Source organism: Anser cygnoides, chromosome 1 (assembly GCF_040182565.1).
Source record: "Anser cygnoides isolate HZ-2024a breed goose chromosome 1, Taihu_goose_T2T_genome, whole genome shotgun sequence".
Lineage (NCBI taxonomy): Eukaryota > Metazoa > Chordata > Aves > Anseriformes > Anatidae > Anser > Anser cygnoides.
This window is the reverse complement of record NC_089873.1, coordinates 100,334,900-100,359,661: the sequence shown is the minus strand read 5'-3', so window position 1 is coordinate 100,359,661 and position 24,762 is coordinate 100,334,900. Positions and strand designations below refer to the sequence as shown.

The following is a 24,762-nucleotide window of genomic DNA, read 5'->3' as shown; positions in this document are numbered from 1 at the left end:
TCTGCCAGCACAGGCTCTTGATGGCAACTAGCAAGTCATGGCAGAGAAAAACTTTTGGAGAATACAAACTGCTTAAAAAAGCAGGTTGTTTGAAAAAAGCAGAAACAGATACATTTCAAATCTGAAACGCTTAGCAGAGTTAGCTGGAATTTATTAAAGCAATGAGGAGTGCATGACAGCATATGTATCTGTGCACACATCCACATATCCACCCAGCTATACCAGTATAACCACAATGAGTTCCTTCCCACAAGAATTTTATTTTTATTCTTTAACGTCAATGTTTTCTTTCATCTAAAAGTTCAATAAAAGCTAGATAGAAACAAAGATTTTATTTTTCTATGCAGAAAAAGAACAGATGTTTTGGGCCTGTTCACCTGGACTGATTTGTATTTGTGTCACAGGACAGAAGGCAAGCCATGGAGGAATACATATTTTCCCCAAAGAAGCTAAGCAAAAGGTTAATACAATCACTGTTTCAATGTTTCTGTGAAGACACTTGCAAGCAAAACAGGATGCTAGTTGGAGTCCAGAGCTGGAACAGACCAAGACATCTAACAGAAATGAAATCAGAAAAATTTAGTGTGTGAAGGCTGATCGAAAATGCACTCAATGAAAATGCTGGAAATATAGTTCCTATTGTACCAAAAGATCAGATTTAAATAAGTTGTTTTTGAAAACCAATGTGAGAAGAATGATATATTATTCTAACAGATATCTTATGATTAGTCACCAAAATGTATTATCTTCTTAATCTAATCAATTAAGAAGGGGTTTTAAGAGTAGGACCTGGAAGAATTATTTAAAAAAAATCTCCAAGCGTCATCAGTGCTTCAGAGACAGGCACTCAGCTTAAGAAAAGGCAAGAATCATCTACCCCCACACAAAGGATTTTCTCTTTATGTATAGAAAGTGCTTAGTACTTCTGAGATAGCAATCTCTAATCAAAATTCTAATCAGGCTGAAGAATAAAATCCTACCAAATGCTAACCTGAAATACTACCCTTCTGGCGAGGGCATAAAATATGTATTTTGGTTCACCAAAGGAAAATTTAAAACGCAACTTCTTGTGAATAAATCCATTATTTATTGCAGCATATACTCCTAAGTAGCCAATAAATTCTTCACACAGAGAGAATTGTTTTATTTTACTTTGGAACAGCCCAACCAGAAGCTTTTGATCAAACACACTTCCACATTTTGCAGAGAATTTTTATTCTCAGCATATTCTTTCTCAAGTCTTTTAACTTATCTTCCTTCTCCCTTGCCCTTTTTCTTAGCCCCAACCTAAAAATTTTCAAGGATCATATCACCTTCTACCATACTATTCAATAAAAAACCCTTCAGAAATAAATTCAACCTCCTGCCAAAACAATATGTCTAGAAATCAAAGATGCATGAAGAATGGCTGAATGTCAATTGTTCAAGATAGATCAGTTAGTAGAGCTAGAAATCAAAAGACGAATACCACAGGTATCTACAAAATGTTCATACAAGTTGGACAGATGGTTTCTCTTTAATGAGAGAATGCAAATCATCAGAAAAATAGTTTATAAACGTGCTGACGGGACATGTATGTTTGTGCATACAAACCCATACACTCAAGGACCATCCCAAGCCACACCCTATAATATTACATCTTAGTATAAATTATTCTAAAGGCTCTGTCTGACTCTTTCTTGCAGCAGAAGGACCTATAACACAGTCATTTCATTGACCTTACTGAGAGTTGTAATATCATTTCAATGACACAGGTGATGCTTTTAAAAAGGACTTTTTTTAAGTCACATTAATTTTCAACATGTCCCTGAAAGGAAGTTAGATGATTCTCTCTAGAAAGAGATATACCTTAATATAAAACTAGATAGGTATTATAATTAGTGATGAGCTGTAGAAATAGAATCTTTTATGATATGGATACACAGAAAGCCTCATCATGCCGTCAAAGTATCACTGTATTACTAAATGCTTTGTACACAAGGGTCAGTGGGACCTTAGGGGTTTGTAGGTTCCCTCTTCTGCCTGCCATTGACCCTACTTACTCTGGGAGGATGGGAGAGAAAAGGAAAAGAAGCATAAAAGAATTGTGTAGTACTGTAGCCAGTTTAGATACAAGTAGTGTCGATATTACAGCAGTATCTGCATACATGTATTGCAGAGGAGTTTGGTACTACATAGAATGCAGAGAAACACAAAGCAATTGAAACTATTGTGGTAGTGATGAATCTTCCACTATGAACTATCATATGCAGTGGTACTTACCATATTTGAATGGTGTATAAAGAGAGGTAGATGAAAGAGTTATGATCATCATCATCACATAGAGGAAAAATGGTGATTACACAGATGAAAAATGCCCTTATGCATGGGAATTTATAAACAGCTCAGAGCTCTGTAAATCTACTTAAGTATCATTTTTACACACAAGACATTAATTAATCCACGTTAAAACTGAAATTTATAGGTTTACCATGCAAACCAGATTACTCCTTATAACTAATTGTTTGAGGATTACACTTCACCATATGTTACATGAAGCCTACAACGTGATTTAACATTTTCACTGTTCAGTTTACAACTTCAACTTTGAAGAACCCATGATACTGTAACATCCTCCTAAAGACCAGATCTATACTAAAGATGTCAGTAAGCAGTACTATGATTGCCATGCATGGGAAGATATAAAATACCTGTGCTAACAAGGTACAACTTGGCCTAGCAGTTTCTTTGGTATTGTTACAAAGTGCAATTTTGCTATGATTACAAGAAGTTCATTGAGATAACATATAGATATGTGAAAACAGTCTAGTTTTACATACAAATTAAGGCAATGGCTGAATGGTCACTGAAGAAACAGCAGTTTCAGTTGAAATGTTACTATTCCCAAGTATTTGTCCCTGTTACTCTGCAGAAGATTAATACTTATCTAATAAAGGCAGAAAAATAGATCATGTGGGCATTTCTCATTTGCCTTAGTACAAAGGCATTTGGATAAAGTAAACCCAATGTAGAAAGCTGTTAAGTGTTTCTGTACTGAAGCAGAAAGGGACAGCACAAATGATCCATCTTTTACCAGCGTCTTGTTCTGGTGTGATAGCCTCTGGCAATGGGAGATGATTTCTGCCAGAAATTAATGACATAGCTGGAAGAGGGTAACACATTTAGTGAATACAACCATTTTTCAGAGAGCGTCTGACCATGCTTTGCTCTATTACCCTGTGGATCAATGTAGGTAAACAGTATCCTTAAATCAAATACAAGGAGATGCTAGAGGACACTGCAGCGGTCTTTGGGATAGCACCTCCATTCTATCAAGAACAGTATCTTAGAACCCCTCCATGATGAATTAGGATATTTTCTTACTGGGTCTCACACATGTAGACCCTATTTTTGTTTTGTGACCCCCACAGCAGTCAGAAGAAAGGTTGAAGAAGAATTTAGTATTTTATATTGTCATAAAGAAAATAAAATGATTCTAGCAATTTGCAACTAGTATTTGCAAAGGTATTTGTTACATTAAAAAAAATAGATACACTGAGTGAAATAATTCCGCTTGCTCTATCTCTATTTATAATCATCAAAACAAGGGAAAGCAGGTTCCAGTCATAAAGAACTTCTGTGGTGCAGACACCTTTGCAGGTGGGCATGTTAGGATACAAATGCTCCTTACAAGAAATATGTAGAAACATGGTATTGTTGATTGCCTTTCACTTATAGCATCATGTTCTGGCCTAGCTACAGCCCAAACAATAGCCATAGGAGATTATTATCTCTTAGGCACTTAAGATATTTTTCTGCATCTTCATTAAAATTAAGAACTGGACTTTAAAAAGAGTTAAGTGTAAAAAATACTTATGTTGTTTAAATATTATTGCGTGTCTATTACTAAAATTTAACACAATCAACACTATAGTCTTACAACATTTACTTTGATACTATTCTTTTCAGTTTTTGGTAGGCTGAAGCTTTTCTGCATAGACAATGCGTTGTTGCAGGAATGAGGTGGCGCTGGAAGCTTGGGAGACAAGGGTAAAGGATGCCAATACCAGAGTGGGAACACTACCAAGATTGAAGGAAAACACACCAGCTGAATGTTCCTGCTTTTAATCTGCAGTTAAATAGCTGGCACTGCTGAAATTAAAATAGGCTGATCATAAGTTTTAAGCACAATGTATTGCCATAAGTGGTCCACTCTATATCTCTAAGTTTAATTAAGTCTCTTCACTCAGGTAGATCAAGATCTGAAGACTGTTTTTCAAGCAGCAAAACTAGAAGCTCATTATAAATACAGAAATTGATTAGATTATGGGCTATAATTTTACAGTCATCAGTGGCCAGGGATTGTGGAATTTTACACCATCTTTACTACCAATAAATAAATACATGCAAAGCCTGAACTTGCATTCTAAAAATATCTTATTCATTTTCAGACTCGGTAAGTAGAGACAATGAGAGTTTGAAACGTTAGTACTACTAGCTGTCACGATTACTGTACATAAGCCACTATGAACAATTGCTTTTCCAGAACAAAGCACCCCATCCGTAAAGGCAAAGGGACAGCTGTAAGAGTTCGGTGAGGTTCAGCATACCGCATCCCTAGGCAGCACAGAGCTCAGGAGCAGGCTGGTTAGTAACAACACTAACACACAGGGGTTGTTCTAATTCTAAACAGTCAGGTGAAGACAGCAGTTCAGGGCAATGACTAGGACAAGGATCATGCTAAACTTAATCACTTCCACACCTGGTGAGAAATTCACAGATACCTAGCAAAATAGTCATTGCCACCCACCTTCTGTGGTGACTGGGAGGGAAATCTCCATGCAGGCTGCAGACTGCGCCTTTCTAAAGGGGGGCCTCCCAGGCCCTCGGCGGTTTGCTTTTGAGACGTCCGCGCTGGAAAGTCGTTTTCCTGCACTGCAGCTCTGGGATGTTGGACTTGTACAGTGACCATTCACGTGATCTGGAAAGTGAATGCAAAATGTGCTAGGTAAAGTGCCAGCTCGCAAAATTCAGAATGGAGGAGAGATGTTAGTGCTGATATTTAAGAATGGGTTAAGTTAGAACTTCTGAGAGTAACCTTTTTTGTTTGTTTTAGCAATGCAGCACATATATGTAAGAATAATTCACCATATCTTTAAGGTATATTTTGAAATGAATCGAGGGATATAGAACTGGTACACATTCTTACAGCTGCGAATCCACAGCATTTTATTGACCTCTGTGCACGGGTAGTCAAGATAAGGTGGGTAACACTGTCATCCTTGTTGTTGTGTCTCCTATTAGATACCAAATAAATTTGAAAACTCTCTTTCCTTTTTGCTCTCATAAAGAACTGCAAGTGTAATTTAATGCAAGATTGAGGTGGACAACTTCCCTATCTGCCTAGAAGCTGCAATGACAAAGGTATTTAACTGTCCCTATTTGTGACAATTATAAAACTAACCATAATATTGCTAAGTTATTCTTTATATCCCACATAGATTTATCTTACTGCTAAAGAAACTGACTGCTGAACAATATGTTTGTCTGCTACAGAACTAAAGATGTGAGGCTGAGTCCTTGGACCCCTGCTAGAGGCCGTGGTCAATCAGCACAGCACATTCTGCCATCCGATGAGGCAGGGAACAAAACACAGTTGCCTGAAACGCTGCCTACATTTGCCTGTTCTTCATCACTGAAAACAGGTCTTTAAACCACAACAATCCACTGAGCAAGGCTTAGATCAGATTTTAGAGTGGGTTGGATTGGATCAATGGATTACAACACATTCATACGATACTATACTTCCCCTCACATCAGGTACACAAATATGAGGTGAAGAATTACTGAATGCAATTTTCCCCTCAGCTTATGAAAAGATACACACCTGTATATAACTGACTTATTTTTGGTCAGCAGAGAATCCATACTTATTAATTTAAGTAATCAGCTGGTCAGCTATTCAAAACAATGAAAGCTCAATACTATAGGTAAGGGTGAGCTTGAAGTTTCTACCCCCATTTTAAATGTCAGGTTATTTATATCTCAGAATTAGTCTTTAGGTTTCTATATATGAGTATATTCAGTATATCAAAATTCTCGTCAATTTTTATTGTATCCAAGGAAAAGATGAATTTTAATATACCAAGAAAAATTAGTTTCTTTGTTATCATGCCATGATAGCACCACTGTACACAATGAAAAGCTATTTCTACATTCAGATGATAAAACAGATTCTATACTGAATACAGCATACAGTGTGCTATTATACGTAGTCTTCTAACGTGCAAATCATGTCCTTTACTTGTGAAAGCAGTTCTGTCTCGATGAACAAAACAGGAAAGAATTGTTCAGAATTATATTTTAGAAAGCAATTAGTGTCTATACTAAGACTGAATATCTATAATGAAACGGCTCTGTAGGAGACACAACGTTCATGATTCCCATCATGTTTCTTAATACATAGCCATTAACTGAGCTAACAGCAGATATCAAACTGATGTGGATGATTCATTCAAGTTATATTTAGGAATTTTTCCAAAATATACTGGAACTATTCATATATTTCAGCAGAATGTCCTTTGAGATCGGGGCTTTGTTCAAGGGCACAGGCTGACTGTTCAACCTCAGCAAAAGATACATCCTCATCCAGCTGCTTCCTTTCTTCAAAATTCAGTTTGTGTGAAGGAGTTTCAGCATGATATCTAATTATCTCCAGGGGGATCCTAGGAAGTGGTGAGGAACATAACAGAGGAAAAAAGAATCATATTCTATAGAAACATCAACAGTATTTGTGAGTCCCTTTTCTTGAACATTGTACAGAATGGACACAATTCGTCTCAACCCCTATTCACTGTGCTATATTTTAAGAGAAATTCTGCTGTTTCTTTTAGTATGCTTGCTTGTCTCAGTTTACCTTCACAGGCCAAAATTAAACAAATAATCAACAGCTTCTGGGCACCTAAATCCCTTTAGTTGTCTTTCTGAATAAGCAAAGCCAGTTCCTGTGTAGAGAACAAATCAGCTGCAGGGACATCCTTCAAGCACTGAAGTTGGTGAAACGTTAGTTAGTGAATGCTAGAACAATGAGTGGAAGGGGGAATTTAGTCATCAGTGACACACTCTTCTATACTTTAACACAATTCCATTATTCTGATTAGATATTATTTTTCAACTATACATCAAGGAGCAATACAGCTCTGCAAACCTTAATAAAAAAAAAGACATTGAAAAAAAATAATATAATTCTGGGAAGTAGGCCTACAACATTTTTGCTGAGAAGTTGATAAGACTCAAGCACATAAATCCAGTGTGCATTTACAAAGGAACTGCGTGCATATTTTTATGGTATAAGCTCAATGATATGAAACATTTCTGAAGAATAGTTATGTACTATTTAAGAAAAGGTTCCTTATTGCATAGTATGAAAAAAAAAGTGTACCAGAAAAGTGAGAGGAAAAAACAATAGTAATTTCCTACAGTGCACTTTGTAAGGGAAACTGTGAGGATGCTTGTGCTACCACCCTTTACCAAAATGACTGCAATGATTTTCTAGCCTTTTGAGACCTGAATCACCTGATCCTCCTTTGCCATAACAGACTTCTTCCAGTCACCCCAAAGAACAGATAGAGAAAGCTTGTAAAGACCAGCTTTGTTCAACGTGTAAGGAAGAACAACACTGAAACTTTTTTGTTTGCTGGCTCACTGCTTTTGTCATTGGGTCACTCGGACTTTTCTCATATCAGAAATATAAGTTAATATTGAGCAGCAGTTGATATTGGAGATACTAACAGTACTTAAGAAGCAGTGCTTTTGTGCTTTTGATGGAACACTGCAACAGCTCCTAAATCTCTCTTATTTTGGAGAAGGGATAGAATAAGTTGCCTAGGAAAAAAATACTGCACAAAAAGCCCTCCTCTCTTTTCTACCCCTTTCCACAACTGCATTTGTCATCTCCTTCTCTCCCTTCCCATAGATGTCATTACCACTTGCACCACATGACCCTAGCTGAGATTTAACTGAATCTGAGTATACCCCATGAGGTCAAGGGAATTTGCGTTATACTCCCTGCTGGTCCTGGATCCCAGAAGCAAGTACCGGATTTACTAATACACTGCATCTGGGCATGCTGTCTCAGCAGAGCTTCTCCTTGAAGCAGTCACCACAATGTGTGACAGTCACTCCACTCTACCTGGGCAGCACCCTTTTCTCCTGTTTGTGGATAGTGAACTAAATAGCCAGGGCTCAGGAACAGCTATTCCGCTCATTAAACATATAAGGCTCATGCAAACCCATTGGAAGTAATTATAGAAAATTACCCCATACTACAAGACATGAGCTACTGTGAACTTGATGGAACTACTGAGAGATGCCTTATGAGAGATGCAATGTGCAACATGACAGAGCAAGCCTGCTGGATAGCCTCAAATTTAATCTGATTATTCTGAGGAGTATTACACAGACCTGAAGCATATTATATATACATGGACATGCTAATTTTAGTTTATACACAATAACACATATATGTGACACAACCTGCCTTGTCACACAACTACTTTAAACTACTTGGCGACCTTTGCAAAAAGCAAAAGGGACCAGAGAAAAGCTGAATCTCTGTTAAAACCAAATGTACTGAAAATATCAGTAAGAAAGGAAAAACATGAATTTGCAGTTACTAAAGAAATGCTAAGAAAGATCATTGTTTTTCAGTTCTAACAAAGGGATAAATTCACACAGAAAAACTAGCTGAAAACCAGTTCTTAGTAATGATCTGAAGGAGGTTCCAACTTCCTCAATTGGAAGAAAGTAATCAACAAAAGAGCAGGCAAGAGGAACAGAGAGAGCTGTTTTAATATGGAGCAGAAAGAACACAAAACATGAGAAAGTCCCAGAGAATTTCTCCAGTAAGTCTACTCTGGTAAAAGGAGGAAAAGTCTGTTTCTATTTGGGGATTTTTGTTTGTTATCAATAAATGAGAGATTAGGTAATGATTATGTGTGACTAACAGCTTTTTTCTTTACACAGCAAAGAGATACACATTTAGATCAACCAAAAAGAGACCTCACATAACTGTACAAATAGCCTGAAGTAGTCTCAAGGTTGCACATAAGCAAAAGTTGTGTAAAAGTAGTGTGAGAATACAGAGCACACCTTAAACTTTTAACAGATTATTCTTAAAAGTAAATCCCTTCCAAAGTCAGGATCACAATTTCCTCTTGGTGCAGTTCTGTTAGCCAGGAAAGAGAGGAGGTGTGAGACCTAGCAGAAGATATTGGTGCAGATGTTTTGCCAACAAATACATGTATTTACCATTGTGCCTTTTCAGTTGGAAGAGTAAGGATGAATTGCACTATTGCCATATTGATAGTACATTTAGGTCCACACTCAAGAGTATAACACACTGCCATTACAATATACTGCCTTGTGTAATAGAATAGTATCTCCCTTATGGTAACAGGCTCCTATAATGCACTTGATCCCAGGCATCACCATTTTTCTGAAAGAAACGTGAACAGGTTTTATTTTCAGAGAATAACACATTTTGAACCACTTCACAGTATTTTAAGTATGTTGTTATTGACAGAGCCCCTTCCACAACCAACTTTTTGCCAACAGTTACAAACAATTAAACCAAAATACAAAATAAACAATATCTAAATGAGGAATGCTAACAATATATTACTGCTTGTTGCAACATCACCTCTACATTAACTTTATCTCAATAACCCAGCAGTTCAAATCTAAAAATAAATTTACCTTTGTTCCCTGAGAACAAAGTGAAAAGTTCCCCAAGTGTGAAAATTTCAGGCTGCTTGGAACTAACTCTATTCTTCAGATTCTTCTGCTGAATTTCTAGTGATCATGTAACATCACGCTACTGGACTGACTGTCTCAGAAAGTAGACAGGACGCAGCATACCTCAACAATAACTTAACAGAAATTGTTGCTACGCTTTATGCAATGAACAGGAAAACACAGACAGAAAACTTGAATTCGTTCTGAAACAATTATGAAACATTACACATACGGCGCTGCATAGAGGACAACACTGAAACATGCAAGTAGGGTGGATGACCGAGTGACTACCTCGGGTAACAACTAGTCCCTCGTGTCCCCTATTAGGAGCATTGCAATTGTGTTCGCAAGTTGAAAAAAAATCTGTTTTTAATTGTCTGTTTTTGAAAATTAAACCTTTTCAAAAAAACATTTTTTCAGCTTGAACATGACAAAAATAAGGCATGGCATATATCAATTGGAGACTTTCTAAACAAAACTTACCTTTCCATCCAATATGAATTAACTAAGTGTAAGATAATTACAGAAAATGTAGTTGTAGTCAATTCTAACCAGATTCTCCTGAAAAGCTATGTCATAATGATTTTCAAGGTTTTGTCTTTTTCTCTAGATATAAAAAAATCTTTCTTTTTAACTAGAGGTAAAAATATCTGAAATAATTGAGCTAGCACTGCTGCACTTACTGGTAATGCCTCTTTTGAGCTAGCTTCCTTATCTAATTACTGAAACGACAGTAAACAAAAGGCAGAACATCAATGAGCTCAATCCTGCTTACCCACATTAGGAAACATTACAGATCTCTTCAGACATAATTTTTACCTTGAAATACTGAAATGCCAACAGGGTTATTTACTTCTCAGATTTTTTTTTGTTGTTGACCTATGTCTTATTTTGCCATCTCACACTAAGTTACACATAATTTCTGCATCAGTAGCTCTGAAAAGAAATGAAGCAGGTAGCATTTAATTTTGCCATGTTATTAGCAAGCTATGTATCTGCTATTTGTAGTTATTTGGGGTGCAAAATTTTGATTTTTGTCCAAAGCGTTCTTGATTGTATGCCAGTATAATTTACACTCCACTCCATAGATGTTAGTATATAAATAATTTGCTTGCAAGTGCTCAATAGAAAGAGACGCAGACCTTGTCATATAAACCATTCCAAATATAAACAAGTTTGCATAAAATTTTTATGCAGCAAACAATTCTAAAAAAAAAAGTTTTTTCAATCTTGTTAACCTTATGCATTGTAGATTTTTGACAGATAGCAGTTTATTGTAATTAATAAACTAGTAACAATTGCTCATTTTATTTTAGTGCTGCAAAAGCAGATCATATGCTAGATAACTTCTGATTTAAAGTTCTAGTTTTTAAATATTCTTCTGCTTGTACACAGTTGCTAAGACTCTGGATGTTGTTCTAAGTCACAACAAGGTGATAAGACCATTTGTCTCATGCCTAAGTCTCTGCCTACAGATGACAGTGTATATGAGAGCCTAATCCCACATCAGATTACTGCAGAGGACCTTTGGGTGCAGGCAGGTTTGGTAAGTCTATGTGTAGCCCCAGATTTTGATTGCTGGCCTGAAAAGGCTGCTGAGAGTATCACATCCTGAAAAGCGTACAGAGACCACAGAATGCAAGAGTAATGTACATATGTTTGCATTTCTTGAAAGCAGAGGAAAATGACTTACCTTTGAGAGTCCTCAGTAAGGAACTCTTCTTCAAGTAAAACCAGAGAACTTCGGAACAGTGAGTATCTATTATGTTGTTAGCCTACCAGTTGAGTATCATGTTGTTATTATCAACTCTTAAAAGTATGATGACCTTAACTGCTTATTTGGTGGCTTCAGCTAACAAACAGATGTTGCTACTTTTCATTCATGACTACATTTAACTATATCAATTATAAACACTTCAGTTACAGTCGCATTTTGATAATTCTAAGTACTTACCTTTCCTCTAAATTACTTACTTGCTTGTTAAATCTCCAATATACATCATACATTTTATTTTATTTATTTTTTTTTAAATCTGGGAGCATTAGAAGTCAGAACACAGCACCTTTCTGCATTTGAAATACAACCACAACACATGCCAATTATGCTGTGATAGTCAACAGAGTTAACCTGCTGATCAGCTCTTGTTCCTTTTTTTTTCCTTCTGGTTACTTGGACTGGCAGAGTACTAATATATCAGTTAATACAGGTCATTTTTAAAAAATGTTTGACCATAAACGTTCTCTCACTTAATTTAGGAAGAAACTAGTGCTGTCATACACTTGACCTTTGGCAGATGAGACTTCTTTTAAAATCCCAAACCAATAATGTGAAATCGCAGGGAAGCTAAATGTTTAAAAACATTTCTGTAGAAGTAGAAGCCATTAGTCCAAGCCACAATGTTTTTCGTCTTAATAAAGATCAAACTTGCAGCAAAAAAGGCAAACCACACCCTTGAATGTATCAATGAGAGCATAGCCAGCAGCTTGAGGGATGTAATTCTTCCCCTCTTTTTGGCATTTGTCAGACTGCATCTCAACTATTGTACACAGTTTTGGTCTCCCCACTACAAGTAAGACATTGACATAAAGCAGTGAGTTCAGCAGAGGTCCACCAACCTGATAAGGAAATTGGTACACACTGTGTAAGAGGAGAAGCTGAGAACTACTTTTTTTCCCCCAGCCTTAAGGAGAGAAGGCTCAGTGGCAACCTTAGTGCTGTCTGTAACTACCTGATCTGAGTATACAGATAAGATGAAGCCAGACTCTTCTCAGAGGTGCACAGTGATCAAATAACAGCAAAGGACACAAGTTGGAACAGGGGAAATACTGGTTAGATATTAGGAGAAACTTTTTTTTTTTCTTTTTTTTTTTTCTCCTGTGTGGGCAGTCAAAAACTGACATGGGTTGCAGAATCTCTGTTCTTGGAGGCATTCAAGTCTCAGCTGGACCAGGTAGGTCAGGACAGTGACAGACCTGCTTTGATCAGGGCTATAGCCTAGACAACCTCTAGAAATACCTTAATTATGCTATAATTCTAACTACAAGCAGATTTCAGATGGCTCCTCAATTCAGCGGTATTTTCAGACCCCAAAATGAACAGAAACTACTTTGCTCTTCTAGGAGGAGACCTACACTGGACAGTCCATAAGTTCCTCTGCATATAAAAATACATATCATTTTCAATGTACACTGTCAAGTAATTCAAACAAAGCAGTGTTAAAGCTAGATGTCTGGATTGCCTTTTCTAAATATGTCAGACCAAGGAGGAAAGCAACTCAAAATTATGATAATTTTGAATTTTCACAAATGTTCTTTGGCCCTGCAAAAAACCCTACAGATCAAGAGCCAGAAAAACTAGCAGAGAATGCTCCACTTAAAATCAACCAGGCAGTAAGCAAAAACAGATTAAAAGCTTCAAAATTTTGCCAGATGAATGCATGATGTTTGTCCTGAGGCTGAGGCAGTTTGAGAAGTAGTGACTAGAAAGCTATGTCTATTATGAATCTAATAATGTCTGCTGTAAACTACTTTGAAAGGGTAAAGCAGGAATTGCTGTAAACCTACTGCTCATCTTTAAAATAAAAATGAGGTCTTCTTTACAGCATCTAGCTGCTGTTTTATAGGCTTAGGAGAATCCAGAAAGCGACACTTTCCTTTTAATGAAATACAAAGGCATCAAATGATGCATATTTTCATACTACAGTTACATTATTATATGCATAAATCTTTGAGGAAAGAAAAATCAAACAGATTCCACAAGCCTGGTGGAACATACACAGCATAAAATGGAATACAGAGTTATAACCAAAGCTTCTTTGTCTGACTCTTACAATTGTGTTTTATGAAGTCAACTTTCAGAATCAAAGCTTTTGGACCTCTGCATCAGAAAACATTTCTCAAATCTTGAAAAATTTGAGCTTATTTGGTACTTTGTCTAGTTTCTCACTTCTGTATAAAATGGGAGACATCTTTGAGCTAAGTTAAGAATTCATTCACTGCTTATAAACATCTGCAGAAAGATGTTTATATCTGAATTCTGAATATTAATCTTTCGAAGATCGCATCTTAGAGGAAAGAAAAATGTCTGTCTATTTGCATTTTCTTTTGTTCTTTGTCTACTAAAGGCTAGGTGATAGCAAAAAATTCATGCAGTGAAACCATCTGTTCAGAGGAATTAAATAAAAATTGACGGTCACTGAGTTTCTCGATTTTTAGTTGGTGCTTGTGTCTAACTCCCTATGATCACCTGGGAACTTTAAAAGGTTTTAAGGAAATGAGCAGAAGAGAAAAATACAAGCTGATGCTTAAAGTGGCTGGTGAAGCAAAGTTTGAAAACTTTCATATGAAAACAATTGTATATATCTAGCCCAGATTCCCCACTTTGGTTAGGATTATCCTCATAATTCATTTCACTGCAACAGTTCATGGAAACATAGATTATCTTTTCAGAAAACTTTTGGGAAACAGGATTAGGTTTCAAAATAAAGACACTGTCATTCTGAGCTGCATCTGAAGGCTAACAGAGAAACTGTACGGTATATGCAACAACGTTACTTCTTCCTTCTAGACAATCCAAATCACCATTTGGGTTACAGATTTGCAGTACCTATAATTATCAAGAAGTTATAATGTCTCTCCATATATGACATGTTCCCACGTTTCTGTATGGAGGTATGGTATCCACAGATATGACAAGTTCCTCAGCCATGATAGATAATAATCACTACATCAAAATAAAAAGATATTGAGGTCAGCTAAGTTACCAGTCATACAAAGGTCAATGCAGAGTTCCAACATACCTTTAAATCATGAAAATCCTGACAAGGTTTAACTAGACACCCTCAGTCATGGAATCGCATGTTATTCCTTTAAATACTAGAAAACGACCCTCTAAGCTAGTGCCAGCAGTGGTAGCACCTCCACATGAAACAGATTTAACCTCTACTATTTTAACTCAAAACAAAATGAAAGCAAGGACATTACATGAACCACATCCTAACAAGGGAGCAGAATTGTAAGCTGCCAAATGATAATGTATTTCCCAATTAGCTACAGTTGGTGCTGAAAGCAGGCAATGTATCAGCACTCCAGAAAAACCTGTGAGCCAGAGCCAACAGGATGGATGTGTAATATCTTACCATTTGAAAGTGGTGACTGCAGTACCTGTAATACAAGTGTGGGCCAGACAGCATTGTTATCCCCTGAATATTAAGACTATAGGTACAATCTCAGACAACAGGCAGCAGTGGATAAATAATCCCCAATAAGCTATACTTGTGTAGCCAGGACATTTTGGAACAGATGTAAATGAAATGCAGACATTATTTATCACCTTTTCCAGGAACTCTCATTTAAATTTAGCTCCTTACATTAAAAAAAAAGCTTTCCAGCCAGTTGCAAAATAAGCTATCTACAATTCAGCACAGTTTTAATGATCAGAATAATTAACAGGAATCTTCTGTCCTTCTAAGAGAGTCATGAAGCAGAACTAAAACAAGTTTTTTGTTTTGTTTGTTTCTTTCTTTCTTTTATTCTCCCCTTTTTTTAAAAGCCGCTTTCTGCAGTTGATTAGCCATGAGTAAGCGGCAGCTTATACATTGAATGCTGCTTCCACATGCTTCATCCTTAGCAATCTCTCAGGCTTCCTGATCATAGGAGTACAGAGTACCCAATAACTGTATTAGTAACAACAAACAAATACTTAAGTGAAAATTTGGTAATACCTCCCATTCTGTAAGAAATTTTTGAAATTAAAGGAGCTCTACCAGTTTCTGCAGGATGTTGAAACAAACTTTCTTCTGCTTATTTTTAGGTTATTTTGAACTTGTTCTACATTATTCAAAAATAATGAGAACAGGTAATTGGAGGAATGGTAGAAACAGGACTGTTGAAATCATGGATACGATTATACATTCCTGTCCTGGTTTCAGCTGGGATAGAGTTAATTTTCTTCCTACCAGCTGGTATGGTGCCATATTTTAGATTTAGGATGCGAATAAAGCTGATAATACACCCATGTTCTAGTTGTTACAGAGCAGTGCTTGCACTGAGTCCAGGACTTTTCAGCTTCTTGTGCTGCCCTGCCAGCGAGGGGGCTGGGAGGGCACAGAACCAGAACAGCTGACCCCAAATGGCCAAATGGACATCCTGTACCAGCTGGCATCATGCTCAACAGTAAAACTGGGGGGGCTGGCGCTGCTTGGGGATGAGAAGGGCATTGGTCAGCTGTTGGTGAGCAACTGTGTTGTGCATCACTTTTTTCTTTTTTTCTTATTCAACTGTCCTTATCTCAACAAATGAGTCCTTGTGCTTTTACCTTTTTTGATTCTCTCCCCATCACACTTCAGAGGTCATGGAAGAGAGCGAATGGCTGTGTGGTGCTTAGCTGCTGTCCAGTTTAAACCATAACAATTCCTTTAATCTTCAGAATTCCCTACATCTGTTATACTTAGGATGGATCTTCATACTTCTTATACTCTTAGGATGAACTTACAGCTTTTCTTTGTACATTGCTGTCCTGCTTCCCAATCCTTGTGCCTTTTTATTTATTTATGTATTTATTTTAACATAAAACTGCCTTCAGTTTTTCAGTATATTCTAGGCAATGCTTACAACATTGTCCAGCTCCCAGCATGACTGCTGGAAAGCTGTGGGTAAGGCATTTTTTTTCCTCTGACATGTAACTTGACAGTTGTGTCTCAAGATGTTGACCAGAATAAAATCTTAATAGTCATTCTCATGTTATACAGTAAAGCCCTCACCACTTCTAGTTATGTAAATTTGTTTCTTGTTTTGCTAAATACCTCTAATTCCAGTCTTTTACACATTAAATTTATCTTTTTCTTGTGTTATGCTTCAGATCTTTCAGATGTGCTGACGTAATACAGATCTATTTCATGTTATGTGTCCTTCAAAATGATCTTTTAAAAATCATACTAAGAAAGCAAAGTCCAACCTATGGAATGTAGTTTAGCCTTAGATCCTACTCTATGGCTATTCTAGTGCTCTACTTATTTACCTTCCCTCTTAATAGCTGCCCATTTATTTAGTGATAAAAATAATTTTACAGGTCTATAGCTGCCTGCATCACTTCCTTTACCTTTCTAGAGAGTTGGTATTATAATTTTCCACTCCATTTTTTTGGGGTGTATTCCTACATTCCTAGTATCTCAAACATTACTGTTAATGATGGAGTAAATTATTTCAACTAATTCACTTTGTACACTGAAATCTGCATAATCTGGACTGGATTTCCCAACGATCTTGCAGCATTTATTTACTTAACCGTTATCAGGAGCTATTAGCAGTTTTCTAAGTTCCTCCGTCATTTATAATGTAGAAGACATGTTTACTACCCTGACTTTTGCCTTGGGGAACAGTGTTACATTGGTTTATACATGCACAAGATTCCTAGTGACAGATATTAAGTTCATCTGCATTATGTAAGAATGTGATCCATCTTTAATTTCTATCTCTAAAAAGACATTCAAAGTAATGTGGCATGGCTACACAGCTTTTTCAGTCATCTTACATGAGAAACTTCCTGTGAGAGCAAAACTAAAAAGGACTCTTTGATACTGAGAATATTTACAAATAATTATAAAAACCTTTGTGTTAACCATACGCTCCGCCCCAAATGCCAGGAGTGATTCTGTTTATGTGAATATTTAAGAGGGCATGATCTGCACCAAACATTTTTGGGTTATGCAAGATATTAATGTCATTTTAGGTTTTCTGAGGTGAAACTTCTGCTTTCACTTACTATGCTTTTCCACTGAAAAATTGAAGAAGGATTGAGAAAAAGGTTATGACAGTATACTTAACAGTTAGCTAAGTCTGAGACAGAAATGAGTGATTTTTGATCTGACATCTGCAGAGCTCAAAAACACCATAAAATATACACGTTCAACTATCTTATTACTGCTGTGGCACGGAATTTGTATATTAAATAAAGAAATAGACTAGCGCATGCATTGGGTGTTATAGGCAGAGAAAAACATAACTGACAACCAGTTATAATGCTTCAAGTATGTCAAAAGTTCTGGAGCCAATTCATAACAAAATATTACACACACAGTGTGTAATGATTAGCAAAATGTCTACATAAAATAAATGAATATTAGACAAGCAAAATGCTGAGAGCTGCCAACAGAACTGTATGGGTTAATAGGTGGTTTTTAGAAAGCCTTTTCAGACAAAGCCTCCAAGGTTATTGTGTTATCTCATGGATCAGTTGGTAAAATGTTTTGCCAATGAATGTAAGGAAGTTTAAAACTGTTGGCTTTCGCCTACCGTACCAAGATCAGTCTTAAGATCTGTTGGCAGACTTAACTTTCTTGATCCTTTAACTGAAACAACAGAAAAAGGAGAAAGGCAGTTGTTAATAATTAATAAAGAAAAAGGAGTGAGGGAAAACAACATGCCATCTTCTGGTTAATATCATGCTGGAAGTTTGTAGCAATTTTTTTTTTTATATATCAGCAGAATTATGGTTTAATTTTTTCATGTAAACCATTCAGAAAAATAAATGTAACTAAACATAAAAGCACTGGAAAAAACGTTACTCCAGCTCTCAAGAAGTGAATAGTGTTCTACATAACTTTGGCTGTATGCTGCAATATCTTACCTCGTGATGACAGGAATGATTAAAAACAAATAAGATTAAGGCAAATATTGCAAATGCTGGTTATGCAGCATATCACAAATATTAAACACCTGGAAACCAATTTATTAAGAGGTTGCAATGAAGTTATCTGATGACATCATACTCAAGATATCATTCAAAAAAGAAGGCATATTGTATAGGTAATGGCGACAGACCACATTACTGTACATATTACAGAAAAGACATTGCACAGAAACGAAATACAGCAGCTTCAGGATACAATGCAGTTTTATCTAGACATCAAAATATTGCACTCAATTTGCTGAAGATTTAATTATCTGTTGTGTTCCAAATACACAACAAAACAACTATGATTTAGCTTCTGTTCAAAAATGTTTTCATTTCCTTACACATGAGCACATTTTTAAACAATGAACACCAAAGAACTAAAATGAAGCATGTCTTGTATCAGTCAAAATGGTATTAAACTTGTTAAAAGAATGTCATAAGAAATCTTTTATTATTAATTCAGAGGACTTAATTTCCCATATGGTTCTTTTATTTTGTCTTCATTCAGTTTTTTTCACACTGTTTTCTAGCTTTTGCCCCTTCTGTATACTGTCTGTTATTAGTAGCAAACAATGAAGTATTTGTCAGCTAACTACTATAATTCTGAAAAAAAAGAAAAAAAGAAAAAAGTCCCACATCGTAAGTATGACAGTGGCAGGAACACTGGGGCATATGAACATAAGGAACAAGTCCTTTGTAACTCCTATTTAATAAGGTTTTAGGTCAGAAGGATGCCTAGAACAGCCACTTACCATTTCAAGTCACAGAGCCCCTGAAAGAATCTCTGTTGCAATGTCATCAACTACAAAACCTGCAATGTGGCACAGGAAAATATCAGCTGGCACCTATGCTACTGTTTTTTTTTTCTCTCTGTCTCTTTTTTTTTTTTTTTTTTTCCTTTGCTGTTCTTTTTGAGCCCTTGGAGAAGAGTATGGGAGCCCTTCAGGCTCTTGAACAGCCTTTTGGTATCAGTAGAAGCAGCACAACCCTCCCAGTAACACATTTCTAGCTGTCACTTTAAACAGGTGCTTTAGAATAAGTTGAGGAGGTCTCTTCAGATCAAACCAACATTAAAATCTTGGAAAATAATTTCGATACCAAGTCTTAGGCCTGTGCATCCATTTTAAGCACTCACACAAAGGCCAACCACAATGCTTTGAAAACATTCTATTTATTTGGAGAGCTGTCATACACTTTCAGACTGAGAACAGAGGTTACTGCTCCACAAAATCAGTGCTTTGCTAATAGAGAAAGAAGTAGCACTTACTATATAATCCCCTTTTGCTTTAAGGAAAGGACAAGCTCTGGCTCAACCAGACCTCTGAAAAAGGATTACTAACACCAATGGAAAGTTGTAGGACACTTTACTAACGGACTAGAATCTACATTGGGATATTTCAGAGGTATAAAGCCTAGCTGCATTTAACACTAAGGGAGCCTTATTAGTGCTATCATCAGAGGCTTTTGAGCTTTATAAAGAGGTAGTTTAAGCTCTTCCATTTCAATATTACAGCTATTCCTGTAAAACAGATTCTGTTTTATATGCCACAGCTATTCCCAAACTGTGGTATGTATGTATGAACTGGAAGACTGCAGACATAGTTTCCAATTATTTGTGCACAGGCTCATGCACGAGGTGCAAAGAAAGCTCCCTCTGATTCCCCCAAAGGACTCTAAACAGGCTCCATCTGAGAGCTTCTGCAGCTGCTTACAGATAAAATAGGCATACCATACTGAATGCTGCAATCTAACAGGCTCAGGATGCTGAAGGGACTGAAGTTGGGAAAGAAAGGGAGTAAAGATCTGATGAGTTGGACTATGGGCACAAGGAAATTGTAGGCATCCCAATATTGGGAAAAATAGGAAAAACAGAGGCACAGGCTTGCTGTTCCTATATGGTAGGGAACATGGTGAGTAGGGGGCAAAAGTAGAAAGGAGACACACAGTATTGGGAAATGAAGTAAGTATAGCTGGGAAATCCAGAAGTTACTCCTACCACCATTTCCACCATCAAATATGAAATTTTTGGTGTAGGACATGATTGTGTGGACCACTGTCAGTAAACCAGACCTCTGAGAGTAAAGACAAAAGATGGAGTTGATTGTTTTTGTGCTTTACTGCAAAAAAAACCAACTGTGCATAATACTACCAATTATTTTTGGGGGGGAATAAAACTAATGTTTTAATGATAAACTGATCAGAATGGGAATATTAATATGCAACCATTTTTTAATTCCTAAAGTATGTATATTTTGCTATCTCTGCATTCATAATAAAGGAGGATCATGAATAGTATGATCATGCATCTTGCTGAGAATGAGCTTTTGAAAACTATTCTAATTTATGAAAGAAGTAGAGTAGCCAGCCTCTTGCTAGTTCAAGAGGCTAGCAGAGCTGTTTGTTACCTTTACTTCTTTGCATTCATGTCAGAGGCAGCCAGCAAAAATTGTAGTACCACAGTGCAAGGTAAGACACATGTCAGGAAAGTCCCTGTTCAAAAGCCTAAGTTTGGCTGTTTAAACATATCTAAAAACAGGATGATAAAGAGGCACAGAGTTAATAGGTAAGATCTGGCAGCTAGCTAAACTGAGGACCCAGGCCCCCTGAACAGAATACATCCCATCTTGTAGCCATATGGTTCCTATCAGTCTCTCAATGAAAACACCAAGCACAACCAACCCAAACAAGCATGCTCTTGCAGCTATGACATTTCGTGGTGTGTCTCCCCCAGCATGAGTGTAGTCAGAGAAAAGGTTATTCAAAATGAAGGTGACTTCTTAGAGCTCTTTTTCTATTAGTCAGCTTTTGGCTCCAAAACACTTTGGAATATCTGTCCCTGTCCTTCACTGCTAAAACATGGATTTGAGAGACGAATATTTAAATACCCACTCAGATAACATACACACAAAGATCATGAATGTTTGGCTTCTGGGGCTAAGAGCCTACTTGGGACAGCCCCCTTCCTTTTGTGGGCTCAGGTGAAGCACCCTCAGACAGTGCTGTGCTTTTCCCAGGGAGCTGCTTTCTGGCTGAGCCTAACTCTTGTTGAGCTACAGCTCCTACCACACCAGCCATACCCCTGCCTGGCCATGATCCTGATGATTTGGACCCAGACTCATGGATTGACATCTTCACCTGGACCTGCCTGGCAATCCCGGGCTGCATTTGGCCCTGCTCACCCTTCCCAGAGCTGCCCTGCTCCCTCATTTATCTCCTGTCTCTGTGGCCTATACGGAGCTGCTGGCCCCTGCCATTCTCCAACAGTGAGCTAAGGCCCCCTCAAACCCCCAGCCTGCAGGGAGGGCTGCCCTGCTGCTCCCCTTGAGCCACACACCACGGCCCAGCCCCAGCTCTCAATTTCTTACCCTCCACCAGCTCATAATGCTCCCTGTTCCTTGCAAATTCCTGACAAACACATCCTTTCTCAAGATCTTAAGCAAGCATTAATTTATCTGATCTGAAACTTCCTCACATATTGGAAAAGTGGTAAAATGCATCTTGTGTTCAAGGATCTCTTTAATGTTTAATTTGCTTTCTGACTAATAAGCATTCTTTTTAATTTAACGTAAATAAGTAGAAATGGTTATGCTGGCAGTGTCATCAATAATCAAGTTTCAAAATAAATTACATTGTTTTCACACACACAAAGTTTTGAAACATACATATCCTTGCAGAAGACAAGCAAGTAATTTTCAAATCGAGTCAAATCTCTTCAGCTACTTTGCAGTTACCCAAGAGGTAGAAAAGAGTGACTGTTAGAAACTTCATAATATTCTTCTTGAAACTAAACTGTATAAAAACATTTCATTTAGGAAAATGGGAAGTTGGCATGGCATGGGCCTAAACCCAGCTCATGTAACCAGTGGAATAAATCAAGACTGTAGCACTTAGAAGTCATAAGAACTAGTATACCTGCCATTAGGCACCTGTTCCAAAGCTCATGGAAATCAATTGTGGAAGTCTTTACACTGCCTTCTCTAAGATCTATAGTCTTAAATGTATTTGGGATATGAGCTGCCAACATGAAGATGATTTCCTAAGAATAAACACAAATGAACTTCCATTTTAAAACGCATTTTAGAAGTCGCTCTCCTGTACATGGACTGATGAAATTCTTTCCTTCTAGTCTTTGAAAGAAGTCTAAATAATCCATTGCATCTTACACAATGAAGTGAAATGGCCTCTCAGAGATACACTTCCTACTGCTCAGTGTGTTTTCAACTACATGCTTCAATATGAAGCTGCATATGAATGGTTAAAGAAGCAAGGGACAGAAAACCTATATTCCTAGAAGCCCATGAATAATATTTCCTTAATTAGATGATAAAAATAAAGCTAAATATGACTGGAATAGGTACTGTTTTGTAATACATTATATAGTAATTAACTCCAGCATTGGGTGACCATTTATACTACGAGGACTTACAAAGCCTCATAGTTTTTTAAAATTTAGTTTTAAAGATACAGAGCCCTCAGGTCATATTGCAGAGTTAAGGTAGTACAAAGCCCTGACTTTTGAACTCCAAATCACAAATGAGATCTAATGCAGTTTGACATTCCCTGTTGAAAGAACATGGCATGCACAAGTAAGAATAAGCTACTCTGATGGTATTGAAAAATGCTGATCTCCACTTTCCTTGATATGATCTGAGATTTTTTTAAGCCAATCAAATACCGTTATATGGCATGCCATACTGTGCTCATGAAGCACTTTAAAAAGAAAAGTGTTTTCATTAATGTTTTTCATTTTGCCATTTTTAACAACTATTATTTCATATATATATTACTATATCTGGAATACATTTTATTTACACACCAGTGTTGCTCCTCATATTGTTCCCCTTCCAGGGAACCAAGGATAAAGTTGCTTACCAGTGTGCCACCATGAGTATGGTATTTGTCATACAGACTACTATCCTCCAGCTCTTTGCACTTTGTGTATACATTGTGCATACTCAGGACCAGCATCTGGCACGAACTTCACTGCCAATGAAGACCTAATACTGATGTGGCCTAGTAACTGTAGAGAAATGAAACTACTGAAAGCATTCCTTTTGTTATTTCAACTCTGTCAGCTGGTGATGTAGACATACCCAGTGAGAACCTCATTGACAACTTGAATCATTTGACTCAGCACACAACTGTTCTTTCTGTTTCTCCTAAATATCAAGGATAAAGCCTTGGCCTATCTTTAGTAAACATACATGGGGGCTGATTTTACAAACACAGACATCATGGGACTCTGCAGAGTGCAGCACAATTGCATTACGGAGCTTGTGTGCCATGATCTTTAAAGAGATCAAAGGCAAGAGTAGAAGTAGAAAGATCCTGTCAAGTGAATCCGTAACTATACAGATTTATTATATGAGGTACAAACGTTAATCAATGCAAAGACTGATGTGGCTGTGAGGCTGTGCTGATAAGCATAAGGTAGTTCCACTCACAAGTTCTTGGAGGTCACACTTTTGAGGTCAGCTACTCCAGGTGTTTATTCTGAGTTTTGACTAGTTTTACAGTAGGTATGCCAGAACAATTTTTTTTTTTTTAGTTTCGTATTCATTTAAAAATAAATAAATTACTATCAGTCACAGTAAAAGTAATTTCTATTTTAAACAGCGGTTAATTTTGTAACATTTACTGCCTACAAAATTGCACCTGATTTCACATTTTAAAGACTAAAGGCTTGGAAAACAACATGAAAGGCTAAAATAGGAAACATTCATAAATTTGTCAGTTTCCCCCACTGAATGTTCTCTGAAACAGAAAAGCAGAAGAAATTGCAGAGCAAATTAACTAAAATGTATCTAAATTAGGTATTTTGGATCAATAGCAGAATGAAAACATCAATTTTAACTGCAGAAAATGTAAGATGCTAGTTCACTCATAATTTTAAAACTAAGCATATGCATATATGTTTACCAAGTCAGTGATCTCTTAGTTCTCAGTAAAAAGAGTTTTTGGCGTGTCTTTGGAGAGAAGATCAAAAAGCTGAATCCCAGTGATCTGGGTGATAAATGGTCTAATTATACTGGTGTATTTTTTTTTTTTTAAATCCCTTATGGCAAGTTTCTGAGGCCAAGCTCAAGAGTTTGAGCTCCTAGTGTTATACCAATATTATTATAGAACTTCAGTATTTCCATGTCTACAACATTTGGGTTTCAAATAATACAAGGAAATACATCTTTGTTTCAGAACAACTATTTTTGTTTTAGTTCTTGATGTATCATGGAAACACTACTTTCAGATTTTTGTCAGCTAGTAATTACTGGGCTACATTCAAAGTGAAAGTGTCCTGTTAAAGTAAAATATGTGAA

The 24,762-nt window shown here is 36.9% G+C and overlaps 1 protein-coding gene across 13 annotated transcripts in view; it reads right to left on the bottom strand.

The window, feature by feature from the left end:
- The window catches only part of STXBP5L (syntaxin binding protein 5L), a 198,887-nt gene that overhangs the window by 15,947 nt on the left and 158,178 nt on the right, over window positions 1-24,762 (bottom strand). For 6 of the 13 annotated variants that reach the window (XM_048047653.2, XM_066990416.1, XM_048047656.2 and 3 more), the window contains one exon: window positions 4,790-4,960. The exons of 2 other annotated variants lie outside the window; for them this stretch is intronic. In XM_048047653.2, the coding sequence (XP_047903610.1) occupies window positions 4,790-4,960 (171 nt within the window). Of the gene's footprint in view, window positions 1-4,789; window positions 4,961-18,071; window positions 18,123-24,762 lie in introns of all 13 variants that reach the window. 5 more of the 13 variants (XM_048047651.2, XM_013196367.3, XM_048047654.2 and 2 more) reach the window with 1 other exon arrangement.